The 20,672-nt window shown below is 42.9% G+C and overlaps 2 protein-coding genes across 3 annotated transcripts in view; both read left to right on the forward strand.

The window, feature by feature from the left end:
• LOC137427197 (amine sulfotransferase-like) overlaps positions 1–20,672 on the forward strand; it is a 490,514-nt gene that overhangs the window by 224,486 nt on the left and 245,356 nt on the right. The window lies entirely within an intron of this gene.
• LOC137427199 (importin subunit alpha-7) overlaps positions 1–20,672 on the forward strand; it is a 57,029-nt gene that overhangs the window by 4,828 nt on the left and 31,529 nt on the right. The window contains exons 2-3 of one of the 2 annotated variants that reach the window (XM_068116459.2): positions 15,998–16,131; positions 19,102–19,194. In XM_068116459.2, coding sequence (XP_067972560.1) covers positions 15,998–16,131; positions 19,102–19,194 — 227 coding nt within the window. Of the gene's footprint in view, positions 1–15,997; positions 16,132–19,086; positions 19,195–20,672 lie in introns of both variants that reach the window. The other variant, XM_068116457.2, reaches the window with a different exon arrangement.

Below are 20,672 nucleotides of genomic sequence, written 5' to 3' on the forward strand. Positions count from 1 at the left end.
CTCCCTCCCAATTCCGTCTCAATGTGCTGCACTGCGGTATTGCCGGGCACATAATTGAGGTGAGAAAGGCGGCACCATTGTTGTGGCGTCTCTGGTACTCAGAGTGCCTCAGGGAGCGACAACACTTCCCCCAAGCTCAGTGGCTGTTTGTCTCGTGTGTTCGTCTGCACATCCATGTGTGTGTGGCAGCTCCACTATGAGCCTCAGATCCTGTACGAAAAGTAAAGTCCGGTGTGATATTGTGTAGTTGGTGACGTGTGCGATTTGTTCATTCAGATCCACTATGTGCTGTATACAGGGATGTGATTAGGTGAAAGAAAAAAAAATAACTGAGAATGGGCGATCCCTGGAGATGGAGCAAAGCGACCAGGCGTGCTCGCCAATGTCGCGCGCTGGAGGATATTTATTTATTTATTTATTTGGCATGGGGGCTTTTCGGAAGTTTCGGAAATGGAGTGGTGTGATGATGAGGAGGGGAGTGTCGTTGAAGCTGAAGGGAAAGGTGTGTGCTGCATGTGTGAGAAGTGTTATGATTTATGGGAGCGAGACATGGGTAATGAACGTAGAGCAGCAACGAAGGCTGGAAAGGGTGGAAATGCGAATGGTTCGGTGAATGTGCGGAGTATCGGTGAAAGAGAGGAAGACAAATGATGAATTGCGAAAAATGATGGGAATAGAGCCTGTGATTGATGCTGTGAAGAGGAACAGGTTGAGATGGCTTGGTCATGTCTTGAGGAAGGATGAAAGTGACTGATTGAGAAGAGTGATGGAAATGAATGTAGAAGGAAGTAGAGGACGGGGAAGACCGAGAAAGACTTGGCTAAATATGGTGGAAAAAAAAAAATGTGGGCAAGGGGGTTAACAAGGAGAGATGCAGAAAATAGGGCAAAATGGAGAAGATTGTCATGGGGACCGCAAGGCTAACCCCCGCTCTAGCAGGGAAAATGGCCTTAAAATGCATGTTGTTGTTGTTGTTGTTATTTGGCATGGGGGCGGTGTACTTTGAATGTAGCTCTACCTGTCTCATTTATTTTTTTGTCCACAGAAATGCTATGTTTGCTCTTCAAATTCTGGTGAAATATTGCACCAGAAAGCGTCATTTCAAACCGAATATGGTATTTTAAAAACGTTTCCATACCCTGGGAGTGTGGGGGAGGTGGTTGGGGGTGCCACCTCTTCAACCCCCCTCCAATACCCCCAAACACGCCCAAACACGCCTGGTCACTTTGCTCCATCTCCAGGGATCGCCCATTCACAGGTTTTTTTTTCTTTCACCTAATCACATCCCTGTATACAGCACATAGTGGATCTGAATGAACAAATCGCACATGTCGCCAACTACACAATATCACACATGACTTTACTTTTCATACAGGATCTGAGACTCATAGTGGAGCTGCCACACGCACATGGATGTGCAGTCGAACACACAAGACAAACAGCCACTGAGCTTGGGGAAAGTGTTGTCGCTGCTTGAGGCACTCTGAGTAGCAGAGACGCCACAACAATGGTTCCGCCTTTCTCACCTCTCAGCAGGGCATTTCCGAAGGAGGAATTTCCTCCTTTCCATGGATGCTAACCTCACCTATTATTATTATTATTTATTTTCATTATTTTCATATTTCATTTCATTTCATAATTATTTTCATATTCATCAACTGATCTAAAATGGCTGATGCTTCATTAAAACAATTGTTGTTTCCAGCCTTCCCTACTACCTAACAACAATAACAGTCTATTAACCAATTGTGATGGGTCATTGGAAGAAAGCTAACATCTGAATCAAACCTTTTTAAAGCATCAATAATAAGTTTTTCCTTCTCATTCTTCTTTTTTTTGCCAGCAACATAAACCCCATAATCAAGCAAGTTTAGTAAATCAATATATCGTCACCTTCGTGCCATTCTTGCTCAAGTCGAATTTTATCGAAAATGACATTTTGTTATCTGGTGATTGGTTATTGTGTCTAGTTACTGTCAATTCATAATACTAGGGCATGCCCGTACTATATCTATATCTAAAATTATATCCCCCCCTCTATTTACATGAAATGGTTTGGTCCATGAAATGTTTTGGTCCATTCGCAACGCCAAAGCGAACGGCGAACGCTTTACATGAAATGGTTTGGTGCATGAAATGTTTTGGTCCATTCGCAACGCCAAAGCGAACGGCGAACGGCTTGCGAGTACAGTGACAATCCCCCCGGGGTTTTTATTAGTTTTAAAACATAGTTTAACGCCAACATAGCGCCAACATAGTTTGCAAACGTGAAATAAATGAATACGCTCTCAAATGTGCCATCCGAGGCAGAGTGTGTCCGCCACGTTCGGCACACGCGATAGCTCGCTGCTCTCTGATTGGTTGAATCGTTTTTTGGACATAGCTCGGTAAGTAATTGTCCGATTAATATGAAACCTTGAAAAGGCACATCCTCGGGTCCCCAGCAATATACCTGGCAAGTTTAAAGTATATCGGACCCGTGGTTGTCGAGAAACAGCGGTCACAGACAAACAAACGTACAAACAAACAAACACACAGAGATTACTGGAATTATAGATAGATAATGTCTATACACGTTTTTTTCGCCAAAAAAAATGTTTGTTCAACTCCGTGCCATTTCTGCTTATCGAGTGTTCGTGCCATTTCCGCTCATCGTATATCACCGAAATAATGACTCCTCCCATTAAATTCAACGAACCCTAACCCATCTCTATTACCCTAGTTGAAAAAATTGGGGACGGACGGACGGACATCGAGACCGGCATTATTAGTGACCTATCTCCGGAAGGAGATGACCTAAAAAACTAGTGTATAAATGAAAACAAAGTCAATGTATCATAAAAATTAATTTCTTGATTATTCGTTCCAAAGGGTCGTCAGCATTTAGGTAGAACCGTGAGCAATATTGCCTCCAGCACTTCTCCTTGCCATAATTGCCCAAGCCGAAATTGCTCAAGGTGATTTAAAATCTCTGTTATTTATAAATTTAGCTAAGTTACATGTTTCTCTTCAATTGCATGCAATGATAATCTAGGTTTTCTTCACTGAACAGAATTTAAATTCAGTACTGATCCAGATGGCTGGAAAAAAAGGAAAAAACTTTTTTGTGATTGTTTTTTTTTTTTTTTTTTTTTTTTTTTGTATACAGAGTCGAGGCTCGTGAAAGAGCTAACATTTATCAAACAAACAAATCAACCAAACAAGCAAACAAAGTATATAAAAAGGGGAGCGGTCAACAAGATGGGGAGAGAAGGGGAGGAAGCACACAAACACAACATTTGAGAGCAGGGACATCGGGAGATGTTTTTGGAGGGAGGGCCTGGGGGGAGGCAGGATAAGTATAAAACGCAAGGACACCAAGGACTTCCAGGAAGGAAGTCAAAAGTCACCTCAAAAAAGTGGATTTGGGGTGAAATTAGCAGGGGTAGAAAAGATCAAGGTTTTGGATTGGGGAAGATAAGAGATGGTGGTGAACAGCCGTTTTAAAGACCTGGAGGGAGGAGTGGGATTGAAGAGAGTGAGGGAGCTTGTTCCATAGGCGGGAGAAAAGAAGAATGAAGGAGTGAAGGTGAGCAGAGAGTCTTGATTTTGGCAGTTTAACCATAAGAGGGTTGCAGGCAGATCTTGTGCGACCTGCAGGAATATCTGGGGGACAGAGCCCAGAGAGAGCTGGGGGAGCAAGGCCGGAGAGGAGTCTGTAGAAGACGGAAAGACCACCAATCTGCCTGCGGTGATTAAGTGAAAGGCCCTCGGCGATAGCGTCATCGCGGGAGATTCCAATGATTCTGAACGCTTTGGTTTCAACAGTGTGAAGACGAGCTAGGTGTGAGGCAGGAGCACCAGCCCAGAGGGGAGAGCAGTACTCCATTGAGCTGCGGATGAAAGCCTTGTATGTGGTGAGGAGCTCAGGTGTGCCAAGGAAGGACTTCGCACGACGGAGGATGCCCAGTCAGCAGGCTTTGGAGGCTTTGGAGGCCAGCTTGGAAATGTGGTTTTCCCAGGAAAGATCATGGCAGATAGTGAGACCCAAAAGCTTGAGTGACGGAACTTCTTGGAGAGGATTATTCAGAAAGTAGATGGGAGGGTTGTCTCGTCGGTCTTTTCGGAGAGACATCGTAAGAGTGTGAGATTTGTCCGGATTGAAAGACATGTTCCACTTGTTTGCCCAGTCTGTGATTTTGTCCAGGTCTGCAGAGAGTGAGGAGGCTGCAGACTGCAGATCTGAGGGATGAGGAATGGAGCGGCAGAGAGTGGAGTCATCAGCAAAGAGATAGAGGATTTTCAAGAGAGTCGGAGAGATCATTGATGAAGACCAGAAAAAGCACAGGGCCCAGAACACTGCCTTGGGGAACTCCAGCCTGAACAGGAAGAGGAGATGAGAGAAACCCATTCAGGGCCACACGTTGACTACGACTAGAGAGGAAGTCCGCCAGCCATGCGTGGAGATTTCCATGGATACCAAAGGATGAGAGTTTGGTGAGCAGAGCGGGGTGCCAGACCGTATCGAAGGCACGTGATATGTCGAGGGAGACAGCTCTAATTTCCTGTTTGGCATTGAGGACCTCCATCCATTGTTGAGACAGCAGAAGCAATATGTCCAGAGTAGAGTGACCTGGTCTGAAACCAAATTGATGATCAGAGATCAAGCCATTGGAGAAGAGGAAAGATTTCATATCCGAAGCAATGATGGATTCCATGACCTATTGACCTTGCTGATAATTGGGAGAAGGCTGATTGGTCTGTAGTTGCTAGGATCTGTTTTTGCACCTTTTTTGTGCAAAGCGGTGATGTTGGCTAATTTCCAAGCAGATGGCAGTTGATCTTGAGCAAAAGAGAGGGTGAAGAGAACAGAGAGAGGGAGAGAAAGAGCGGAAGAACAGGATTTTAGGACCCGTGGGCTGATGCCGTCAGGTCCAGTTGGAGAATCAAAGTCGAGGGTTGACAGAAACTTTTCCACCTTGTCAGGAGGAAAGGACACGGAGTCCAGGAGCAGCTGGGTACGACTGGGTATGGTGGGTACAGAGAGGGATGGGTTTGGGACACAAGATTTAGAGGCAAACACAGAGTTGAGGCATTCAGCTTTTTCACGTGCGGAGTCAGCTGTGTCGCCGTTTGAGGTAAGGGAGGGGATGGAGGGGGAACAAACACCAGAAACAGATTTGACCAGACGCCACCAGAATTTGGAAGAGGGAGACAGATAAGAGAGTTCGGTCTTGTAAACGCTTTTTTCGACTTGAGCAAGAATGGCACGAAGGTGATGATATACTCTATCATCTTCATTTTTCATATTCAATGGTTCATCAAAATAACATGAATTAAGCCTATTGCTTGTTGCTTGTTTTCCATCTTTTGTTCGAAGAAACATTAATCTAGGGGTTAATTTAACGTGGTTGAGCATAACTCAAGAACACCAATTCATCATTATGTATCAATACCTTTTCTTTCACAAGATGAAACACTGCTGTTTCTTCTGTTGGAATGAGACCCGCTAAGGTTTTTGTATCCGTTGAATATTCATTGTTTTGAAGAGCTTTCACAACATAATCAGGAGATTGATTTACCTCCAAGTTGTTGGAATAATCCTTCATCATCATATTCTAATTCTCCTATATTTTCAAGTTCTTGCTCTGTCATTTGACTAAAATCTTTGAGCATTTGAAGTTTCCCAGGAGTGTATTCCATCGTGGTAATTGCAGAGGGTTGAGAAGTTTTTAAAAGTGGTCTAAAAATTTTCTCTTGTTTTCTCTTGTTTTCTTTCAAAGGCTTCTTCACCAGTTGGTTTCTGTCTCTGTTTCTTCTTTATCTCTTCCTATTTCTTTACAACTTTTGAAACGAACTCTTGATGTTCCTTAAACCCTCTTGCTCTTTCTTGTACATTCATTTTCTGTATTTATTTATTGAAAAATATCATTGACTGAATTGTAAAGGTCAATGGGGAAATTTTCCTTTTCTTTATCATTAAAGTAGATGTGTTCAAATAAATCCTTTTCTTTAAATATTTTATCAAATTCTTCATTAGCATTAATATGAGTTGTAATTTCTTCTTCACTAATATGAGTATCTCTGCTTTTCATACGTTGGGGTTGATTTTCTTCATCAAAACCAAATGATAAAATCTTAACTCCATTATCACTCAGATGTCTCATAATTTGTCTCATTCCTTCTGGATTAGTTTCTAAAATCCCAAGACCACCAGATTTTAGTTTCTTTAACTCACTCTTACAATATGAATATTTTGTTGTGTCAAGAGAGACCTCCTCAAATATTTGACCTTCGTTCCTCAATCGCATATATGTTCCTCCATTGAAATGTAGTAATGATCTTCACCTTCTACTTCTGGTCGCATTGCTCTGGTTGTTTTCGATACAATACGAATACAACAACACAACATGCATTTTAAGGCCATTTCCCCTGCTAGAGCGGGGGTTAGCCTTGCGGTCCCCATGACAATCTTCTCCATTTTGCCCAATTTTCTGCATCTCCCCTTGTTAACCCCCTTGCCCGCATTTCTTCTTCCACCATCTTTAGCCAAGTCTTTCTCGGTCTTCCCTGTCCTCTACTTCCTTCCACATTCATTTCCATCACTCTTCTCATCCGGTCACTTTCATCCTTCCTCAACACATGACCAAACCATCTCAACCTGTTTCTCTTCACAGCATCCATCACAGGCTCTATTCCCACCGTCTTTCGCAATTCATCATTTGTCTTCCTCTCTCTCAACGATACTACACACATCCACCGAACCATTCGCATTTCCATCCTTTCCAGCCTTCGTTGCTGCTCTACATTCATTACCCATGTCCTGCTCCCATAAATCATAACACTTCTCACACATGCAGCATACACCTTTCCCTTCAGCTTCAACGACACTCCCCTCCACGTCAGAACGGCACTCAGTTCCCGAAACGTTTTCCATGCACATCTCACTCTAGCAACCGTTGCCGAGTCTGATCCACCTTCTCCATTCAGCATGTCTCCGAGGTAGCAAAATGTTTTCACAACTTCCATCTTCACGCCGTCTCCATGATCCAACTCAACATTTCCTCCATCTGCAGCTCCCTCTGTGCACACATTACACTTGAATGTAGCTGCCACACTGGTTAATGACCCTCTCAGACCACTACATTTTTGATGAACCCACTCAGCGCACATTGTACATTGAATGGGGTTCACTCTGACACCCTTCCTGCACACAACACAGACCATTTCCCAGTTCTTTCCACCTCACCACATGTTTTACCACTTGCCATCACCACAATATCACAACACCACATCATCACCACAATACGAATCATGGGGTATTTTTTTTTTAAACTTACAATCTTTTCATTTTTACTATTCAAGACCTTAGATTTATGAAAGTTTTTTCCTGAAGCAGATTTATCCACAAGATTAATAATAATAGTTGTCATTTATGTATGTAATTGGTTATAAAAAAAAACATTTTGTATCATCTTGTTTCACAACAATATATTTATATTTTCCAGTAGTGTGTTTCATATAATCCTCAAATTCCTTTTTACTACATAATGTAGAACAATTTTCTCTCCAAAAATTATTTACATCGATTGAATTTAACTTGAATAAAATAAAAGTATTGGCGTTATTTCTTATGGAGCGACAAGGGAGTTGAAAGTATGATTGACTGAGATAAATACAATTACAAGAAGAATGTGTCCCTTTTGTGTAGTAGCTATCCATAACCGTTTGGTTTCTCTCATTAACACAATCGTCAAAGATAACGAGGCTCTTTTTTGATTTATCTAAATCTTGGGGTGAAGGTGTATCATCTGTATTATCACTGAGAACACTGGTCAACAGCCAAATTGGTTCTGACTTATTTTCAACTGAACTGAACTTATTTTCAACTTATCACGCTGTGAAGTCCAATAGTAGTCGGCTAGTCGCCCATCATGTTTTGATTGAATCGGCCTTGATATCGAGTCTCCATGATGGCAATTTCCTGGTGAAACCTTTCTCCATGTTCATCACTGACATCGCCAAGATTTTGTGGAAAGAATTCCAGATGAGAATGGAAGAAATGTATCTTGAGTGACATTCGAGCACCGAGCGCCTGGTAACTCTTCAACATCTTGTCCACAAGCTCTTCATAATTTGGTGCTCGAAAATTTCCAAGGTAATTGTTAGCAAGAGCCACAAAGCTATCCCAAGCAATGCTTTCCAGCTCAGATAGTCTCGTTACAAAGTCCTGATTAGTGAGTACAAGACAAATTTGAGGACCATTCGAAACACCCGCCTTTACTTTGGCTTCAGATACAATACCTTGGAACTTCATTCGCAAGTAGTGGAAGCCAGCACCATCTTGATCCATGGCCTTCACAAAGTTCTTCATCAAACCAAGTTTCAAATGAAGTGGTGGTAAGAATACCTTCTCAGGGTCAACAAGAGGTTTGTGAATTTCAAATGAAGTGGTATTCCTATGGTATACTGGTTCTCAAAAACTGGATGTGCTAGTGAAAATTGGATGTCATAATCGAAATCTGCAGGTTCATGTTCGTTAGAATCACCTCAAAATATACTAGAACCATAAAACTTTTAAAATTTTGTTGACCAGTGGAATACAAGTTATGGGTTTATGTTTTGATTTCTTTTTTGTATCACAAAATAGTTGTATTAAATCTTCAATATTATAAACATTTAGTCTATGTCTTCTTTTTGAACCTTGTGATAGTAGTTGATACTCGGGTTGAAAACTTGACTTTGTGAAAATTATTAAATTGTCACAATCTAAAAAGTTGGGAGTAAGGAGCATCTTTAAAAGCAAACAGGTTTTTCTACATCCGCTTGAACCAACTATTAGATATCTTAATTAATTTAGAAGATTTTTTATGGTCGTTAAATTTTATCTTGTTTTCCCAAACTGGTAAAAAAATCATTCATTTATATGTTTGGAAAACAAGTCATCCAATCTTTTACAGGCTATTTGAGAAACTCTATATTTTGTCCTGAGTTCAGGTTTAATTCTGTCACTCAAGCTTTTGGGTCTCACTATCTGCCATGATCTTTCCTGGGAAAACCACATTTCCAAGCTGGCCTCCAAAGCCAGTCGCCGACTGGGCATCCTCCGTCTTGCGAAGTCCTTCCTTGGCACACCTGAGCTCCTCACCACATACAAGGCTTTCATCCGCAGCTCAATGGAGTACTGCTCTCCCCTCTGGGCTGGTGCTCCTGCCTCACACCTGGCTCGTCTTCACGCTGTTGAAACCAAAGCGTTCAGAATCATTGGAATCTCCCGCGATGAAGCTATCTCCGAGGGCCTTTCACTTAATCACCGCAGGCAGGTTGGTAGTCTTTCCGTCTTCTACCGAATCCTCTCCGGCCTTGCTCCCCCAGCTCTCTCTGGGCTCTGTCCCCCAAATATTCCTTCAGGTCGCACAAGATCTGCCTGCAACCCTCTTATGGTTAAACTGCCAAAATCAAGACTCTCTGCTCACCTTCACTCCTTCATTCCTCTTTCCTTCCGTCTCTGGAACAAACTCCCTCACTCTCTTCAATCCCACTCCTCCCTCCAGGTCTTTAAAACAGCTGTTCACCACCATCTCTTATCTTCCCCCATCCAAAAGCTTGATCTTTTCTACCCCCGCTAATTTCACCCCAAATCCACTTTTTTGAAATACCAACTTCTTTCCTGGAAGTCCTTGGTGTCCTTGTGTTTTATACTTCTCCCCTCCCCCTTCCCACGCCTCCTCCCCCCAAGCCCTCTCCCTCCCACACATCTCCCGATGTCTCTGCTCTCAAATGTTGTGTTTGTGTGCTTCCCCTTCTCTCCCCATCTTGTCTACCGCTCCCTCTTTTTATATATTTTGTTTGTCTGTTTGATTTTTTTTTTGTGATAAATGTTAGTTCTTTAACGAGCCTCGATACTGTATACAAAAAAAAAAAAAAAAATCAAGATAATCCATTATTTTATTTATATAATATCTTGTGTTGATATATCCTTGAAAATGACAATTGTGAATAGCAAATAACATCAATCTTTGAAACATTATCCTAATTTTATCAATCTCTTCCGTTGTAAGGAAAGGTGTATTATCACCATCATACTTGATGTTATCCCTGGTGTTGGGCTAGCGGCTAGGGTGCCGGCTTAGGATCCTAGGATCCTGGGTTCGAATCCCGGTCAATTGCTGAATTAACGCCAGGGGGGTTGACTCAGCCTGTCATCCTTCCGAGGTCGGCTAATTGAGTACCAGTTCACTGGTAATTCCCTGCTTGTCGTTAAAGGCGGCAAAAAGGGTTGGCGTCAGGAAGGGCATCCGGCCGTAAAACATTGCTTCAAAAAGGGGACCGAAAAACAACAACAACCACGGTTCCCGAAAAAGGCAAAAATGGCCTCTAAAGGTGGTTTTTATACTTGATGTTGGGCTAGCGGCTAGGGTGCCGGCTTAGGATCCCAGGATCCTGGGTTCGAATCCCTGTCGATCGCTGAATTAACGCCAGGGGGGTTGACTCAGCCTGTCATCCTTCCGAGGTCGGCTAATTGAGTACCCTGGTAATTCCTGAGTACCCAGTACCCTGAGTCCTGAGTACCTGAGTACCCAGTTCACTGGTAATTCCCTGTTTGTCGCTAAAGGCGGCAAAAAAGGGTTGGCGTCAGGAAGGGCATCCGGCCGTAAAACATTGCTTCGAAAAGGGGACCAAAAAAACAACAACAACCACGGTTCCCGAAAAAGGCCAACCCCCGCTTGCGGGGAAAAATGGCCTCTAAAGGTGGTTTTTATACTTGATGTGCATTTCTCTTATTAATCTTGTAAAGTAATTCATTTTTGGTGTTATTTTAAAAGAGTTGTGTTTCTTTTTATATTTTTTATCATCATGAATTAAAAGATAATCACAGCATAAACATTGTTTTTGGGCTTTTGTCTCTGTGTTTAATCCCACTCTATCACAAGCCGGACAATTCTCTAATTTATCATGTGGAGTATTGGGGAATTCAAGAAGCCCAACATCTGGTATATCATTTAGATTCATCATATTTATATAGTAAAAGTTTACTTAAACTAAAAATCATCTTCGCTATAATCGGTACTTTCATAAATCATCATCATCTATAAAACTACTTTCATAGCTATCGTTAGAACACAAACTCTCAGTATCATAACTGTCTTGCGAAGACAAAGTCTCATTACCACCATCATCACTTTTAAAATCAACAAAATCTTCACTTGAATAATGACTCGTATTTAATTAGAAGAAAAAACATGACCGTCTATATCCATATACTTTTATTGTCCCCCGTCGCACCGCGGAGCGAAAAGGGGACTATGGTTTTCCCCTCTGTCCGTGTGTCCGTGCGTGCGTGCGTATGTGCATGCGGAAGCGAAGGACCGCATTCGAATTTGGTGTGTGGCTGCAACCCACGTCAAAATCCAAGATGGCCGCCACCATGTATGTCTGACGCCATGTACAGTCACTTGAAAAAGTAAGTACACCTCATACATGTAAAGTTTTGACTTTTTCAACATATTTCAACATACAGCTACTTGATCTTCATTTCAACAATATTGATAGATAAAGGTGATATAATATAACAAATATCATGAAACATTTACATTTTGTAGTCCATTGTATAATTTAAATAAACATGAATGCAAATTTCGCATGTGGAAAAAGTAAGTACACCCTTGGCTCTAATAGGTGGTATTGCCCCCTTTGGCAGAAACCACCAAGTCGGCGTTTCTTATAACTGTCTACCAGTCTCTGACATCGACTGGGAGAAATTTTTGCCCACTCCTGCATGCAGAATTCTTTCAGCTGTGCGATGTTTGAGGGGTTTCTTGCATGCACAGCTCGTTTCAAATCCCCCCACAGCATCTCGATGGGATTTAGATCCGGGCTTTGACTCGGCCATTCCAGAACCCTCCATTTCTTTCTTTTCAGCCATTCCTTGGTGGATTTACTGGTATGTTTAGGGTCATTGTCATGTTGCAAGGTCCACCTTCGGTTGAGCTTCAACTTTCCGACAGATTGCCTCACATTATCCTCAAGCACCCTCTGGTGCAATGAAAAATTCATAGTGGATTCTATGATGGTGAGCTGCCCAGGCCCTGATGCAGCAAAGCTGCCCCAAACCATAATATTTCCACCACCATGCTTTACAGTTGGTATCAGGTTCTTGTGGTCAAATGCTGTCTTTGGTTTTCGCCAAACATGTCTTCTGGTACTGTGGCCAAATAGCTCTACCTTTGACTCATCTGTCCAGAGCACATTGTTCCAAAAGTGCTGGTCTTTGCCGAGGTGTTCATTGGCAAACTTTAGTCTTGCCCTGATGTTCTTTCTGGGTGGCAAAGGTTTCCTCCTGGCACACCTCCTTAAGGCTAACCCCTGCTCTTGCAGGGAAAATGGCCTTAAAATGCATGTTGTTGTTGTACACCTCCCATGTAGATCAAATTTGTGCAGCCTCTTTCTAATGGTAGACTCGTGCACTTTGACATCAACAGTGGCAAGAGCGACCTGTAGGTCCCGTGATGAAATTCTGGGGTTCTTAGAGACTTCTTTCAGCCTCTTGCGGTCTGGTCTCGGGCTGAACTTGCTGGGGCGGCCAGGCCTGAACAAGTTGGCAGTTGTTTGGAATCTTCTCCACTTGTAGATGATCTTCCAGACAGTCGAATGATTGATTTCAAATTGTTTGGAGATCTTTATAAATCCCTTCCCAGACTCGTAGGCATCTATAACCTTCTTTCTGAAGGCCTCAGATAGCTCTTTTGATCTAGGCATGGTGACGCCACACACTTCAACAACGATGAGCAAACCAAACGAAATGTCTGAGGTTTAAATAAGACAGGTTCCTCCAAGATCCTCTCTAATGATGTCTTAATCATTTGCACCTGAGCTGGTGCACCTGATTCTAATTTTAGGTATTTGAAGTAGTGATAAATGTAGGGGTGTACTTACTTTTTCCACATGCGAAATTTGCATTTATGTTTATTTCAATTATACAATGGACTACAAAATGTAAATGTTTCATGATATTTGTTATATTATATCACCTTTATCAATATTGTTGAAATGAAGATCAAATAGCTGTATGTTGAAATATGTTGATAAAGTCAAAACTTTACATGGGGTGTCCTTACTTTTTCACGTGACTGTATGTCTGAACCTTGTGAGCAAAATATCTTGAAAAATAAACGAACTACTAACGTCTAATCTGGTGTGTCGGTGTATCTAGGCATAAGGAAGAACGCTATTGAAAATTGGGTCGCCATGGCAAAATCCAAGATGGCCACCACCATATATATGTCTGAACCTTGTGAGCGAAATATCTTGAAAAATAAACGAACTACTAACGTCTGATCTTGTGTGTGGATGTATCTATGCATAAGGAAGAACGCTATTGAAAACTGGGTCGCCACATCAAAATCCAAGATGGCCACCGCCATGTATGTCTGAACCATGTGAGCGGAATATCATGAAAAATAAACGAAGTACCAACTTCTAATCTGGTGTGTGGGTGTATCTATGCATATGGAAGAACGCTATTGAAAATTGGGTCGCCACGTTCAAATCCAACATGGCCGCCTTGCGTCTTCCACTTTGTCAACTCGCATCACTTCACCGACAGGGGACCTAGGCGTAATATATTAACAGATTCAACTACTATATTTCTAATGTTAAAGGTAATTTTAAAATGGTTCCTAACGTATTGAGCAAAATGACATTTCTCCTGTTATATTAACATCTTTCGTTTCATCAAGGTTCACATCTTCAGGGTTATTAAAGAATATAGACATTTCACCATGTTTCGAGCTAATAGTTTTATCCTCCTTTTCGATGACTCCAGTTAAAAGTGTTTTCTTTTTTGACACTTTACATCTTTCATTACCTCCTCTAGTTTGCTATAGATCTCCATAAATGGTGGTGAAACCTTTGTTATAATTACTTTAATTGACGACTTCCCAAAGACAGAGAATACTCTTCCTTTAAAAGAGAAGTTAGGAGTGGAGGAATGGTTGATCAGAGTAGTGATGGCAATGTACAAAAGAGCGCGCACAGCTGTAAGGCCGAAGGACGGGAACAGTGGTGAGTTTGAGGTGAAGGTGGGAGTGCATCAGGGGTCGGTACTAAGTCCACTACTATTTGTAGCTGTGATGGAGGTGCTGGCTCAGAACGTAAAGGAGGGTTTACCGTGGGAGTTGTTGTATGCAGATGATCTGGTGTTGATTGCGGAAAGTATGGATGGACTGAAGGAAAAGATGAACACGTGGAAGGAATGTATGGAGACAAAAGGTCTGAAGGTGAATATCGGAAAGACGAAGGTGATGGCAAGTGGTAAAGCATGTGGTGAGGTGGAAAGAACTGGGAAGTGGCCCTGTGCTGTGTGTAGGAAGGGTGTCGGAGTGAACTCCATTCAGTGTACAATGTGCGCTGAGTGGGTTCATCAAAAATGTAGTGGTCTGAGAGGGTCATTAACCAGTGTGGCAGCTACATTCAAATGTAAGGTGTGCACAGAGGGAGCTGCAGATGGAGGAAATGTTGAGTTGGATCTTGGAGACGGCGTGAAGCTGGAAGGTGTGAAAACATTTTGCTACCTCGGAGACATGCTGAATGGAGAAGGTGGATCAGACTCGGCAACGGTTGCTCGAGTGAGATGTGCATGGAAGAAGTTTCGGGAATTGAGTGGCGTGCTGATGATGAGGGGAGTGTCGTTGAAGCTGAAGGGAAAGGTGTATGCTGCATGTGTGAGAAGTGTTATGATTTATGGGAGCGAGACATGGGTAATGAACGTAGAGCAGCAACGAAGGTTGGAAAGGGTGGAAATGCGAATGGTTCGACGGATGTGCGGAGTATTGTTGAGAGAGAGGAAGACAAATGATGAATTGCGAAAGATGATGGGAATAGAGCCTGTGATTGATGCTGTGAAGAGGAACAGGTTGAGATGGTTTGGTCATGTGTTGAGGAAGGATGAAAGTGACTGGTTGAGAAGAGTGATGGAAATGAATGTAGAAGGAAATAGAAGACGGGGAAGACCGAGAAAGACTTGGCTAAAGATGGTGGAAGAAGAAATGCGGGCAAGGGGGTTAACAAGGAGAGATGCAGAAAATAGGGCAAAATGGAGAAGATTGTCATGGGGACCGCAAGGCTAACCCCCGCTCTCGCAGGGAAAATGGCCTTTAAAATGCATGTTGTGTTGTTGTTGTAAAAGAGATTGAGTCGCTCATATTATCCTTCATAATAGGTTTAATCCAAAAGTTATTGTAATCATCTTTTTCAATTTTACATCAGTGCAATATATTTCAGTATCCTTTTTAAATGAGGAGATTGATTGAAATTTGTCTTTTGTGTTTTGAAACATTGTATTTATTAGGCAAAAAAAATGATTATCAAGAAATCAATGGGAAAATAATTTACTATAATATCAAAATGATATGTGGTTTGGGAGGGGGTCTGAAGAGATCTTTAAGAGAAGTTTATCATTTCATATTGGCTCAACAGCGATACCTAAACTGAGAGTTAAATTCTGATGTAATATTTATCAATATTTTAGATTGTGATTCTGCTTTTAAGAAAATTAAGCCATTACCTAAAAATGAAACACAAGTATTCGTTGGGTCTCTGTATGAGTATGATGAAAAATGGGGGAGGGAGGAAAGGGGGTACAATTTTTGGTGAGCTGGCGTGCTAGTCAATAAGTTTCCTTAATTTTCCCCATTGACTTCAATGGTAAATTGTATGTGTCCTAGAACCCCATTCTCCTTCTACTCCTGTGCATCTGACCTCACGAACAAACTTGTTGGGTTGCACTTTATGGTAAACATATATGGTAAACTTTATGGTAAACATATAGTTTCCTTGTGAACTTTGTATGAGGAAAGTTTTGATTAAGTGTTGTTTTTGAGAGCTTACTCATGTTATCTTCCAGTTGATATTGTACGTTGCGTAAAGCACCTGCTGTAAGACTCCACAGTATATCATAAATGGTGATTATTATAAGGAGCTTGAGAATGTAAATAATGACCTTTGTGTTTGCATTCAGATGACACACCAAGTCCAGCAAAGGAAAACTCCAGAATGAGGAGTTATAAGAACAAGGCTCTTAACACACAGGAGATGCGCCGGCGGCGTGAAGAAGAGGGAATTCAGCTCCGCAAGCAAAAACGAGAGCAACAGGTGCTGTCACCCTCGTGTGCCGCCGACCTCGTGCTCCTCTGCCAGTTATCATTTTCCTGCTTGAGCCTCACCACTGAGCCTCCACACTAGTTCGCCGCCACCCTCATGTCTCACTGTGAGGCGTCATTTTGCTGTTCGACCCATACCACTGATTCTCTACAAGCTCGCCACTGCCCTCGTGTCCCACTGTGAGGCGTTATTTTGCTGTTCGTTCCTCACCACTGATCCTCCACTAGTTAGCCACCGCCCTCATGTCCCACTGCAAGGCGTCATTTTGCTGTTCGAGCGTCACCACTGATCCTCTACAAGCTCACCACCGCCCTCATGTCGCACTGCGAGATGTCACTTTGCTGTTCGAGCTTCACCGCTGATCCTCCACCAGCTCACCACCGCCCTCATGTCCCCCTGCGAGACGTCATTTTTCTGTTCGAGCCTCACTGCTGATCCTCCACTAGTTTGCCACCCCCATAATGTCCCACTGTGAGGCGTCATTTTGCTGTTCGACCCTCACCGTTGATCCTCCACTAGCTCGCCACCATCCTCATGTCTCACTGTGAGGCGTCATTTTGCTGTTCGACCCTCACCACTGATTCTCCACAAGCTCGCCACTGCCCTCGTGTCCCACTGAGGTGTTATTTTGCTGTTCGCTCCTCACCACTGATCTTCCACAAGCTCGCCACTGCCCTCGTGTCCCACTGTGAGGCGTTATTTTGCTGTTCGAGCCTCACCGCTGATCCTCAGAAATGCTCTTCACCACCCTCGTTTCCCACTGCGAGGCGTCATTTTGCTGTTCGCTCCTCACCGCTGATCCTGCACTAGCTCACCACCGCCCTCGTGTCCCACTGTGGGGCGTTATTTTGCTGTTCGCTCCTCACCACTGATCTTCCACTAGTTCGCCACTGCCCTCATGTCCCACTGAGGCGCGTCATTTTGTTGTTCGAGCCTCACTGTTGATCCTCCACTAGCTCGCCGCCGCCCTCATGTCCCCCTGTGAGACTTCATTTTGCTGATCGAGCCTCACCGCTGATCCTGCACCAGCTTGCCACCGCCCTCATGTTGCACTGCGAGACGTCATTTTGCTGTTTGAGCCTCACCGTTGATCCTCCAATAGCTTGCCACCGCCCTCGTACCCCACTGCGTGGCGTCATTTTGCTATTAGAGCCTCACCGCTGATCCTCCATTGGTTCGCCACCATCCTCCTGCCCCACTGCGAGGCGTCATTTTGCAGTTCAAGCCTCACCACTGATCCTCCACCAGCTCACCACTGCCCTCGTGTCCCACTGCGAGGCGTCATTTTGCTGTTCGAGCCTCACCCCTGATCCTACACTAGCTCACCACCTCCCCATGTCCCCCTGCATGGCGTCATTTTGCTGTTCGAGCCTCAACGCTGATCCTCCATTTGTTTCAGCTGATAAATTGTGGATGATTTTTTACCTTGTTTCAATTATATAAACTCTGCCATAAAAATGCTGAAAATGTATGATTGATCATGTAATTTTTGAATTACTGTTCCAGCGTTCATTCAAGTGCCTTTTCTGGTATGAGAGATGTGTAGAACACCTGATTACAAGTTTCCACGTAACGTAATTACCTCAATGCAATAATCATTACGCACGTGCAACTCATGCACCTTTAGGTTTTTAGAGGTGACTTGGGGCATTCTGTGCAAATTCGAAATGGTCGTTTTGAGATGCTAGCATGTGGATCATCCACAAAAACCTCACTGATTACATTCTATAACAGCCATTATAGTGCCATGTCTGTCAGAAAATGAGAGGAATTAAATAATTGTACACCTTAAAGCAGGGTCCTCCATTCGCCATATTGCAAGGCTCTTTAACATGAGAAGAGGAACTGTTTCAGACCTTGGAAGACATTATCAAGCCACTGAAATCAACAAGAGATCTGTCAAGAAGTGGCGTCACAGGAAAACATCTCCCACTCAGCACTGATACATTCACATGACCATCTTTGGAATTGGTTTCCAACAGCCCAGAATACTGCAAACACTCCCTGCACCTCACAAGATAAGGTTCAACACCCTCTTGAGAGCTCTGTGATGCAAGGATCTATGCTTGTCGTCCTGTTCAGTGTCCAACGCTTCATCGCAATACATCCAAGCACATTTGCAGCAGTCAAATCTGGCCATGGAAGCAATGAACAAGTGTTATGATGAGTGACAAATCCAGATTTCTCCTAGAAAGACATGACCGCCGTGCATGGGTCGACAGAAAAACGATGATCGATTATGCCCCATTGATGACAGAATGCCACAACGTTTCAACGTACAAGTGTCATGATATGGGGTGTTATTGCTGAAACTTTTCTTACCAACTTGATCTGTATCCATGGTAATCTGAGGGCAGATCGATACATTAATGAGATCTTGCAGCAACATGTGTTGCCTACCCTTCAACAACGTGGTTCAGGAATCGATCACCTTCATGCACGATAATGTTCCTGCTCACAGGGCCATTCGAACATGGACGTCATGACACCTTGGCCTCCCATCTCGACAAATTTTAATCTGATTGAATATCTCTGGGGTATAAATGGTCGCTATGTTCAAACCTTGCCAATACATCCACAGATCCTTGATGAGCTGGAACAGGAGCCGATTCAAGCATGGAACGCCAATTTTCACTCGCTGATTCGAGGGCTCATACGGTCAATGTAACGAAGATGCAATGTGGTGATTGCTGCTGGTGGTGGACGTACGCGGTGTCGAGATCGTTAATGCCACATTCCATCGCAATGTGAAAACATTCACCACGACGCAGCATTACGTGATAGTCACAATTAAATATATGTGTTCATTCATCTCTGTCTGAGGTTTGCACCTCATCTGTGTCCTATGATGTCACGTATATAAATTACATGAACAACAATCACACTTTCGGTATTTTTTTTTATGGAGGAGAGCATATTATCTGCTTTGTGTCTTAATGTCACCAGGGCAATGTTTTTCAGTTGTTCAAGAGAAGAAATGTTGATATTCCTGGTGAAGATGTGATGATGGATAACAACATTCAGGATTCCACCGTCACCACCACAAATTCTGGGGTCAGCCATTACTGTCATTTTGATTAACACCACTGGTTTTTACTCTGTGTGACTCAGTCAGCCTTGCAGAACAACCTTGCACTTTGATATATGGTGCTATCTGTTTATTTTGTATCATTAAATATTTGATATCAACTTCCTGCTGACTTCCTTCTGAAGTACAATTTGAATAATTGTCTCCCCACTTAACACTACTAGTACTGTGGCCAAGACACTAGAAGTGCTGCAAGTTTTGAGATACCCATACCGATGGTATATCAAAGCAACTTTGGTATGGGATTGTAAAAAGTGATGTTGTAGTTGTCAACCCCACTGTTTTAGAGGCATTTCCATGGTAACCCGAAATTACCGAAAAATTCCTCTTCTAAGGACTACGTTGACTACCCATTTATTTTTGGCCAAAAATACTTTCTAATCCAGTTGTGGCCATTCGTGGCCAAAATTTAGTGGCCAGTTAACTCATGGTCAGTTATTTACAATCGTGGCCAAAATATTGGCACCTTGCACTTTTTTCAAGTAACTCACAATTTTCTTGAAAAAGATGTAGAAACTGACAAAAGTATTTGGTCTCCACAATTCTTTATTTTACTGTTAATATCACAGAACCTTTGTTTTTGATTCAGAACTTCATATATCCTTTTAAATCAGAAAATAAAAAGAAATGGCATTGACAAAATTATTGACACCCGAGACTTAATATTTGGTAGAACAGTCTTTGGACAAAATAACTGCAGTCAAGCGCTTCCTATAGCCATGAATGAGCGTCATCCACCTCTCTGCTGGCAATTTCCCCACTCTTCTTGTGCAAACTTCTCCAGTTCTTCCAGATTTGAAGGGTAACCTCCCAACTGCTGTTTTCACATTGCCCCACAGGTGTTCAATGGGATTTAGATCTGGACCCATTGCTGGCCACTTCAGAACAGTCCAGCGTTTTGTCTTGAACAATTCCTGGGTGATTTTTGAAGTGTGTTTGGGGTCAGTCATTTGAGGCAGCATAGCAACCCCAACACATCACTGAACCTCCTCCATGTTTGACTGTAGGGAAGGTGTTCTTTTCTTTGAATGACACCTTGGCCTACCATCTGTAAACATAGAGAAAACATAGAGATGATGTGCTTTTCCAAAAATATCTAATTTGGTCTCATCTTTCCATATGACATTCTCCCAGATGGATTTTGGGTTGTTCAGGTGTGTTTTGGTAAACTCCAGTCGGGCTTTGTTATGTCTCTCTCAGCAGTGGGGTCCTCCTGTGTCTCCTACCATAGAACCCCCTTTCAATGATTTGGCGACGGATGGTGTGAGTTGAAACTGTCGTACCTTGTGTCTGAAGGTCAGCTTGAATCTGTTTGGCAGTTGATTGAGGTGCTTTCTCCACCATTCGAACAATCCTTTGCTGCAATCTTCGATCAGGTTTTCTCTTGCGGCCACATCCAGGGAGATTGGCTACAGTGCCATGTGACATGTGATTGACTACATGA

The sequence above is a fragment of the Myxine glutinosa genome, chromosome 5, assembly GCF_964187855.1.
Source record: "Myxine glutinosa chromosome 5, kmMyxGlut1.1, whole genome shotgun sequence".
In the NCBI taxonomy this organism is placed as follows: Eukaryota; Metazoa; Chordata; class Myxini; order Myxiniformes; family Myxinidae; genus Myxine; species Myxine glutinosa.